Here is a 10073-nt window from a genome sequence, read left to right as displayed (position 1 = left end):
CTCCTCTGGGATGTAGAACGTGGCTGCAGCTTGTCGTCCTCCTCCTGACAGCTCACAGTGCTAATGCTGCTGTCAGGTCCTAGGGGCGCACAAGACTCTAATTACACACTGTACACTTCCTGCTAATCCCCCTTGGAGAGCCATACACTATTAATTGGACAGCGACTCCAAAGGGGGCACAAATGCAGATCTATTTGTTCTTCACTGGATATACTGTAAATGACCTTTCAACTACGGTTTCAATTAATTTCTCAGACTGCGTGAAATTGTCCTTGCGTTTTTCTTTTAAAACCATGTGCAGATTAATATTGATTATTAATTTTAAGGCAACGCTGGCTAGCAGTTAGTTAGTAAGATTAAAAACATTGTTGAAATGTATTGAGAGTAAACTTGAGTAAAGCCTGTTTTTCACAAGTCATTTACATTTTTCCTTAATTTAGGCTAAAGAAAAAGGAGGAAAGAATAACATCAACATCATTAATAAATAATTATTTTATTGAAACCTACCATTATACCAAGTAAAATCTGTGTAATCAAACAAAACTTCAAAAAGATGAATTTAAAAAGTGGCAATCAAAGGATGTGATTCAAGTGATAGTTATTCATTATTCACAAATTACTCCATACCGCCATGACACATGGTTCTGTGTGCTATTACCGCATACGTAGACAAAATTAAAATACAATGTTGATATGATGATGACGCCATATTGCTACTACAGTAGCTGTGTCCTGAGAAGTATCACAAGTTCATGTTTACAAGGTCTAAGTGCTCAGTTTGGACTAAGGTTAGCTTGTGTCGCAATAAATGTTGAAATTCTTTGGCAATGTCAGGAAACTATTCAAGATAAAGTCATTGGTTCATCAGTGTAATATGTCGAGCAGGTGTTAGAGGAGGTTGTTTTTTTTTGTTTTGTTTTAACTAAGCCTCGTCAGGGAAGGCGGGAACGCTGGCCAGGGCTGGTATTAGCTTCTCGTACACATCGATGCCCCTGAGGAAGATCTGCTCGTTCAGGTATTCATTGTGATCGTGAAGCAGAATCGGTGTCCTGTTCATTGGGGAAAACCCAATCGCTGGAATACCCACCTAGAGGGAAGAAACAAAATCCATTGGAGAAGCTTAAGTGTCACATCAGTCAAGTGGATGAATGATAGTCATAACATAACATGTAATGCTCAAGCTTTAAAACTTGAATATGCAAATCACAAAGAAATATAAGAGGAGCTGTTTGTAATTGTCACTGCTGGTTATCCTATTAGTTATACTCACTGCTCTGATGAAACGGCTATCTGTGGCGGCGGGAAAAATCTCTTTTTCCAAAGTCATATTCCTACAGATGAGACAAACATGAAGCTTTGCTTAAACCCGTCAGAGAAAAAGTAAAATATGACTTGAAAATCGGTTTGTAGGTTTCGTGAGCAAGCTATGGCCCCTTACATGGCTTGGCAGGTAGTGCTGAAGGTTTGCCACCAGGGGTCGCTGTTGTCTGTTGACGTCACATTCTGGTTCATGTGTTTCTGAAACAAGGGGTTGTTTGGTGTCAAAGACTATTCCAGAAAAATTTTAATTAAATTAAAAGCATCGCTTCAAATAAGGATATTTAAGTGTTAAGAACACGTACCTGTGCAAACTCGTAGGTGATTCCTTCGCCTGCTTCCTTACACCACAGTTTGATCTGTTTCTCAAACTCCTGATTGTGACATTAAAATAATAATAAAAAAATATATAATAATAAAATAAAATAAAATAAACAGCCGTGGAGTTGAATGCAGAACGCCCCACCTGAAGATTAACCGTGGGCGGTATTCTCAGGTCAAAGCTCACGTCCATCTCAGCAGGGATCACGTTGTAGGCCAAGCCCCCTTTCACCATTGTCATATTCACAGTGGTGACGTCACCAAGTGTGAAGCACTGGCTGGTGTTTAACCTGCAAATCAACCATTCCCCCTGATTAAAAACAACATTAAAAAGGAAGAAAAAAAAACGAAAAAAAAAAACCAAAAAAAAAAAAAACAGAATATGGCGACTACAAAGTCAACCAAGAGATCTGAAAGCTGGAGAAATCTTAAAATCACATCGCCTGCATCTCACCTTTGTTTTTCCTTCTCTCTGAAGTCCAAGAATGAGTTGATAATGTTGCGCTAAAAGAAAACAAAAAGAGTAAAGCATACTCAGGTAGCTCATGAAAGTGGCACAACGACTAAAATAGTTCTTTCCAGACGTCGTGAATGCTTTCTTTTCTTTTTTATATCACAAAGGTGCTGCGTGAGAAGGATCCATTTTGTTTGGATGTGTGGTATTAGGAAGCTAAAATGTACCAGCTTCTCTGCAGCTGTGTTTTCCACAAACCTAGACCCATGGCCAGGACTGCCTGGACAATGGATTGTGATCCCTGAAAGAAATAATAATAATCCTGTTTGATTCAGAGATGATTAAATCATCAACTATGCACCAATTGAAATCCTTGGATTTTGGCTCATCTGTAGTGAGTACACCTCTCGGTCTGTGGAAAGCTGGCGGTCTCTAATATAGTCAATACTCACACCAGGGGTTCCTCTCTCCATAGAACACTGTGAAGGCCTCCCCCGGGTTAGCGAGCCCTAACACACACACACACACACACACACACACACACACACACACACACACACACACACACACACACACACACACCTCTATATTTACCTTTGCCTAGTAGACACAAATGGTGTTGCATTTTGGAAACTTCCGATCCAAATCCAATACTTAATAAATAACAATTTTGACACTTAATATTTAAAAATGTTCTGGGTTTAGGTGTGACAAAACAGCATAACTTGATATTGTTCTCAGGAAAACATGGTCCAAGGGCAACATATAAATTAGAAACAATAAAAGGACCTAAAATGGAAGCGTGGTAAGGAGTGGAGCCTCTGATACCAACCCACTTTCCAAGCAATGGATTCAAACAGAGGGGTCAACCATGTAAAATGCCAAGCTCAGATTGAATGAATTAAGATTGGATGGTCACCAGAATCAGCCATGAGTAATACATCTTTCACCATGATAATAGTTGTTTCGGTCTGTGGAAAGTGCAGAAGCCAGATTGGAATTCTTCAAAAATGTAATTGTTATTTTGAAGGATATTAGTTATGGGGCAAGAATTCTTCATCAAACACCCAAAAAAAGGCCTTAAAACAGGTCTAATGGTACTTAAAACAGATGGGACATTGACAACAGGGAGAGACAACAGAGACTTTCAGGATCCCAGTTGGAGCGACGGCAGGATGAGGTTTTCAAATGGAAAATACTTTGTTCTCAGAGTGGAAGAGATTTGCCCCAGAGTCATAACTCATCTGGTGATGGGATGGATTTTTAACTGTAGCCCTGAGGCTTCACCATTGAGAACAATACTTAGCTCTTGTGTAACAAATTAAAAAGGTATGACGTTACTGTGGAACATGCTCTCCGAGCAGGAGAAGACATTTATCTGTCAATATAAACAACATAAATGATATTTATAATAGAGTTTTATGTCATTTTAAAGCCACATAGAATAATAAATAATTAAATATATATATATATATATATATATATATATATATATATATATATATATATATATATATATATATATATATATATATATATATATATATATATATATATAAATAAAAGTTAAAAAATAAATAAATAGATAAAACAACCAAAACACAAACAAAATAAAAACAGGGATCTACCTTCATCCAGTGCAAAGCCAATGTTTAACTTTTGAAACTCTGGGTGCTGGACAAATGTTTCCATTCCCTTGTGACCTCCAACCTCTTCATCTGAAAGACAAAGAACAACACGTTAATCAATAATCAACACCAACCGTGCAATTATCACAAAATGACAAGGTTCAAACGTTTAATTATCAACCATAAAGTAGCACACCACCTTACGTTCTCAGCTCAGGCACAAACAATGAGGTAACATTCTGAAAGGGGTTGAATAAATTGGACTTCTTACCGGGAACAAACATTAAATGCACAGTGCGCGTGAGTTTCTTTCCCTCGGCTTTCAGTCTTCTGACGGCCTGGATATACCTACCAAGTAGGAAAAAGCGAGAGGACCACTGACGTGTGCAAAGGAGGTGTGACCGAGCAGGAGTAATAGCTTTTGAGATGACACAGGAGAAAAAAACAAGTTGTTATATTTATATACACTAAAAGATTATTTGTACCTACTGTATAGTTACAGACTTCATGTCCTGTGTTCCTCGGGCGTAAATGTTGCCCTCTGCATCTTTGACAGCCATGAAAGCATCGTACTTCCAGTGCTCCTGCAGAGGAAAAGCATGTCAAGTTTCTTCTCTCCAATATTAAAAAAAATAAAAAATTCTACCATGTTGTACAGTAGTATTATTTATGTAACACACCTGGTATACTGGTACCACATCTGTGTGTGAATTTAGCAGAATGGATTTGAAGGCAGGGTTTGTCCCTTCCCATGTCATGATGGATACGACTCTGTGAGGAAAGACCTGAACAAAGAGTGTTTATTTTTCTGTTTTCAACACTTTTTTATCTTAAAGGGGACCTATTACGCTTCTCCTTACTTTCTGTCATATGCACACACACACACACACACACACACACACACACACACACACACACACACACACACACACACACACACACACACACACACACACACACACACACACACACACACACACACACACACACACACACACACACCAAAGTGTGAAATTATGAGGTAAACTAATAAAATAATCGCTGTGAGCCAAACGTTCAGTTCTCATAGTTTTTTTCTACTCTCTGCACAAGCTGACGTCACCTCGCCACGGATTTCTCTCTATGTTCATCTGCTCTATCTGATCCGCTGTGCGTTTCTCCAAACAAAACCAATAAAAATAAGGTGTTTTCATTGTCGATTTATTTGATGTTATTTTATTTTTCGACGTTGACATGACACCCTCGCAACCAAAGTTGGAACTCACTTTTAAATGAGGCCTTGTAGATCTAATATGAGTCAAGATTCAGAAACTGGATTGCTTAGTTCTCGCCACAAATGTATTCAGAATTAGATTTTAGTGTACTGAAGGTGAAAACAGTTCAAGTTTACAGAGTAAATAAAAGGGAGACTGGAATAAAGCTCAAACCTCATTAGCTCACAGAACCCGGAATTTGTGCTCAAACCCTATTGGCTCAGAACTAGGGGCTTGGCTGCTCATTCACTATTAAAACTACACACACACACACTGAAACTGCCCGTTTTGGAGCAGCCCGGGTTTAGAGGCATGTCACAATGGCTCAAATGCATAATCTGAGTGGTATTTTCAGCAAGAAATAGTATCGGGAAATATGGACAATTACAAAGCGGCGTCATAGAATCTGCAGAGGGCGGTGAAGGACGCTAAACGGATGTACAGAGAGACTGTGGAGCTACAGATGGAGCAACTGGACACCAGACGCTTGTGGCAGGGGCTGCAGACTATAACAAACTACAAGAGCAGCTCCTCCTCAGCCACGAGTGTTAACGCCTCCCTAGCCAACGAATTTAACTCCTTTTATGTGTGGTTTGAGTCTGGCAACAGCCCCGCTAGCTCGCCAGCTAATTGAAGTTACACCGCTGGGGATGAGTGCGCACTCTCAGTGTCAGAGCATGACGTCAGGAGGGCTCTGATGCCGGTGAACACCAGGAAAGCTGCGGGCCCAGATGGCATATCTGGGGGAGTACTGAAGACCTGTGCTAACCAGCGAGCCCGGGTGTTCAGAGGTCCACCGTCATTCCTGTCTCGAAGATCGCCTCTCCAACCTGCCTGAATGACTACCGCCCGGTGGCCATCACCTCGGTGGTCATGAAGTGTTTCAAGAGGCTGATTAAGGATTATATCTGCGCCTCCCTCCCCCGCACCTTGGACCCGTTGTAGTTAGCGTACCGGCAGAACAGATCCACGGATGACGTGGTCTCCCAGGTACTGCACACCACGCTCACGCACCTGGATGGCCGGAAGGGGGCCTATGTGAGATTGCTGTTCATCGCTTACAGTTCAGCTTTCAACACCATAGTCCCCACCAGACTGGCTGTCAAGCTGATGGAGCTTGGATTGACTACTCCGCTGTGTGTCTGGATCCTGGACTTCCTCTCAGCCTGGCCCCAGGTGGTTAGGGTGGGGAAGCACATGTCCAGCTCCCTCACTCTGAACACAGGATCCCCCCCGGGGCTGTGTCCTCAGCCCCCTACTGTACTCCCTGTACACACGACTGTGTGGCCAGGTCCATCTTCACCACCATCATCAAGTTTGCTGACGACACCGTTGTCGTGGGCCTGATCACCGACGGCGATGAGAAGGCCGACCGCGAGGAGGTGACTGACCTGACACTCTGGTGCCAGGACAACAGCCTCCACATGAACGTCAGCAAAACGAAGGAGCTGATTGTGGACTTTAGGCGAGGATCACAATCGAGTGATCACGCGCCCTTTGTGATTAATGGGACTTCTGTTGACAAGGTGAGCAGCTTCAAATACCTGGGAGTCCACATCACAGAGGACGTCTCCAACATCATTGGCGGCCATCATTTCTGCTCAACGTGAATCGACTTTTACCAGAGAACAGCACTGAAGCCCACTGGTTCCTCGTCCAGCGTCAACGCTGCCTGGCCCATACAAGACGATGATGCCTGTGCCTGGTGGTGTGGTCAGGTACCCTTGCAGGTCGTCTAGCACGTAGACCACATCTAGCACGTAGACCATGGTTTCGAATGGTCTGACAGGACACTTGGGTGCCTCTCACCTCCCTTAAATGTGGCTGGAGTTGAGTGGCATCATCATGCCACGTGGGATGGTACGTGGGATCATAATGGGATGGTAGCTCAGGAGGTAGAGCTGGTGGTCTAGTGATCCAAAGGTTGCTGGTTCGATCCCAGGCTCCTCCTGCTAGCATGCTGTAGTGTCCTTGAGCAAGACACTTAACCCCTAATTGCTCCTGATGGCTGCGTCCGTCGGTGTTTGAACAATTGTAAGTCGCTTTGGATAAAAGCGTCTGCTAAATGACTAAATGTAATGTAATGTAATGTAAATGTAAATCATCCGGTTCCGCAGGGCACTGTTCACAATGAAGGTTCATCAGTGTGGGATGTGGCCAAAGGACGTCCACTTCTATGCCTTTTTGTGACTCTTCTAGTCTCTGTATCTCTGTTACAACCTGCTGATGACACTCTGTGACACTCTAAGCTCAGTGGCCACTTCCCTCTGAGAACATCCGGTTTAAAGCCTCACAGTGGTGAGGTACTGTTGATCAATTGTTAGGTGTCATCTTGGTCTCATGATGTCAGAATGTGAACAGCATGATGAAGAGGACTGTTTAAATACCAATTCTAATTGACCCAGGAAATGTATTGTTCGATTCATGGATGAAACACCTGTTGTGAATTTTGCCGTTCAGCTCCTTGTTAGAGTCAGCAAGTTGTGCAAAAAGTACTGAAACATTGAATAGTTGGACATGTGCATTCAAAAGTTTAGAGAAGGTCAAATTAAGTTCACCTGTAAAGGTTATAGTGCATTTTAGGTTAATCCTGAAATTTCACCCGAAAGCTGAATATCCCGAACTTTTTGTGAGTAGTGTATGTATGAAAGTATGTATATGTATGTGACGAATAAACCTCTTGAATCTTGAAAATTTTAAAACATATTTTGGGGACATCAGAGACCTATATTAACTTGTGTAAAAAGGAGCATAGTAGGTCCCGTTTCAGATTATCGCCCAAATACTAATGGTTTCAGGAGAGGTTATTTGTTGATACATGTAATGACACGAGTTGTACACACCTCAATCTTTTTCAAGGGAAGGTCAAGCTCCTCTGCGATTCTGTCAAGGAACCTAAGGGCAGCATCTGTAAAATAATGGAATGTATTTTAGTTCCAATTGTTTAAAACCTTTTCTCATCTTGTTACCAAGTTACAATGTATCGAAGAAGAACATTGGCTATTGTATGAAGTACATATTTCACCCATCTTAAGTCTCAATTTAAAACTGTAATAGGAAAAAAACACTTGTTTGTTGTTACTGGAGGAGTTTGAGCGTCTTCTGGTTATGATGACAGAGTGTCAGAAAAGGCTGCGTGTGCAGAAAAATGGCAACAAGACTTTTTTGCTTATCTAAGGTGGTGTGGTTCAAAAATGAACCCTCCGTGCACTGCACCAATTACATGTGCAATGGTGGTGTAGCAGATAATAAATAACTTCAATGGCTTTCGGAAAGCCAATGACAATGTTGTGAAGGCAACAAGGTTCGGCCTAATTTGAAAGTGAAAGATGACGAGAAACCTCGACCAAGGTGCTATCACCAGGCGTCTCAAATATTTGAACACCCATTACCAATACTCCAAATTCTCTTGTTTTCCAAACCGAGTTGCTTTATTTGATTTAGATGTACCACGAGGGACCAATTTTGTCAATTTGGTGACTTATGTTTTCCTTTGTTTTGCCAAGAGCAATTATGTCATACCATATCTATCATGGTATCTATTAAGTCTCCACTGATGTATTTAACACAGTATTTCAAGCGACCCTGGTGGTTATAAGTTATCTTGGCACATTACTTTTTTACAGGATCAAACTAACTACAAAAAAACATTTATTTGCCAAAATAAACACACAGTAACACATTGTGCATTATAGCTGCTGAAAAATTAACCTGTTTTGTAGTTGCTGGTAATCTTGGCAGCTTACTTTTTTACAAGATCAAACTAACCACAAAACAAACATTTATTTGCCAAAATAAACACACAGTAACACACAGTGCATTAGAGCTGCTGAAAAATGGACCTGTTCTGTATTTGCTGTAATTTTGGTTTAATAGGAGGTAACCGCTGGCGAGGCCACGGAACAAATTAAGCATACATTTATGACAAAATCAAACAAACAAAAATGACAACAACATTACCATAGTGAGGCTCTGGATGTACCGTTTTCAAGCGGAGGTACTCTCTGAACAGAGCCACAGAAGGGTCTTCCCCGGAAGAGGAGTTCTGGCTGCCGCCGCCACTTGGACCGTCCTTGTCGGGCAACATTGTGTGTTAATGCTCTAGAAGGAGAATTTTCGAGCGTTAGTAACCCTGACAGCAGCTGTTTCGGGGTTCGTGGGAAGTGCGGTGGACGGTTTGGGAACGTTATTGTCACACGTGAAGGATATTCGTTTTTTCGACAGGTTAAGACGGAAAATAAAGCCATGACGTCACATAACGAGCCTCTTTAAGAAGTTTGATCACACAATCAGAACGTGGATGTATACAATATATACTTGATTCAACGTCATTGTTCACAGAGCGCCTACAGATTATATCGCTGTACGCTTTGCCACGGTCATATTATTTCTGGCTTCAGTAAATAATAAATGTCAGGCCCAGTCACGGGATTACAAACAACAGTAACATGGCTCCTTGAGACAACTTATCTCCCAGCTCGACGGACGCAGAGGCCACGAAGTGAGCGTGCGAGACCACGGGGAAGCCGTAGCCAAACAGACTAAGAGCCAAGCAGAAGGTATAAAACGTGGAAAGAGAGAACGGTGGAAAGTCCAGGCCGGCGGCGCCTCGAGCTGGAGGATGCCGGACAGATGGCCATGGACATTGTTTTGGCTGAGTCAGCTCCACAAGGTGTCAACGTATAAATTCCGCACGACCTGGTTTTAACCGAGCCGGTCCTACGGAACCACCCCCCCCCAGGGTGGCTAGCTACGGCGAGGAGGAGTGAGCCAAAAGTCAACGGCGATGGAAGTCCGGCGCCTTCATAAAGTGTATCCAGTAAATGTCCTCCAGCTGGACGTGACTCGACTCACCGCACCGCACCGCACCGCACCGCACACAGACCTGCACACTCGCCGAGCTGCGCCTCACTGACCCCCGCTCCGCCGCGTCGAGCCCCGCACAGGAAACAAGCGCCCACTTGGTTGGCTTTGGACTTTCGCAGTAAAAGTCCCACGCGTCGTCCCCTCTTACGGGTGGATGCATTTCGCAATAAAATACCACGTTCCGCCGTCATGCGTCGCAGAACAACGGCCACTAGCGTTTGGGATTGCGGCCTT

The 10073-nt window shown here is 42.7% G+C and overlaps 1 protein-coding gene across 4 annotated transcripts; it reads right to left on the bottom strand.

The window, feature by feature from the left end:
* Positions 1–474: 474 nt before the first annotated feature.
* LOC307230840 (aminoacylase-1-like) lies at positions 475–9981 on the bottom strand. 4 transcript variants are annotated; one of them, XM_080001291.1, is made up of 15 exons: positions 9859–9981; positions 8934–9074; positions 7817–7881; positions 4401–4505; positions 4210–4304; positions 3992–4068; positions 3721–3810; positions 2545–2601; positions 2320–2393; positions 2093–2142; positions 1784–1928; positions 1623–1691; positions 1439–1518; positions 1271–1331; positions 475–1087 (listed from the first exon to the last, which is right to left on the bottom strand). In XM_080001291.1, exons 2-15 carry the CDS (start codon positions 9058–9060, stop codon positions 923–925), a joined length of 1260 nt encoding a protein of 419 aa, XP_079857417.1. In that variant the 5' UTR covers positions 9061–9074; positions 9859–9981; the 3' UTR covers positions 475–922. The 4 variants fall into 4 exon arrangements, with proteins under 4 accessions (XP_079857417.1, XP_079857420.1, XP_079857419.1 ...); XM_080001294.1 differs by having other exon boundaries at positions 9890–9973; XM_080001293.1 differs by having other exon boundaries at positions 9833–9886.
* Positions 9982–10073: the final 92 nt, after the last annotated feature.

This window comes from Zeus faber (genome assembly GCF_960531495.2).
Source record: "Zeus faber genome assembly, chromosome: 5".
Taxonomy (NCBI): Eukaryota; Metazoa; Chordata; class Actinopteri; order Zeiformes; family Zeidae; genus Zeus; species Zeus faber.
This window is presented reverse-complemented; position numbering and strand designations above follow the sequence as displayed.

Bases quoted from the DNA above. Each gene is read 5' to 3' on its own strand.
- LOC307230840 (XM_080001291.1), bottom strand. From the start codon at position 9,060: ATGTTGCCCGACAAGGACGGTCCAAGTGGCGGCGGCAGCCAGAACTCC. The intron at 2,143-2,319 runs GTACATTTTAGC...GTTTTCTTTTAG, and splicing joins ACACAGCTGCAGAGAAGCTG to CGCAACATTATCAACTCATT. The intron at 1,929-2,092 runs GTGAGATGCAGG...GTTGATTTGCAG, and splicing joins AGAGAGAAGGAAAAACAAAG to GTTAAACACCAGCCAGTGCT.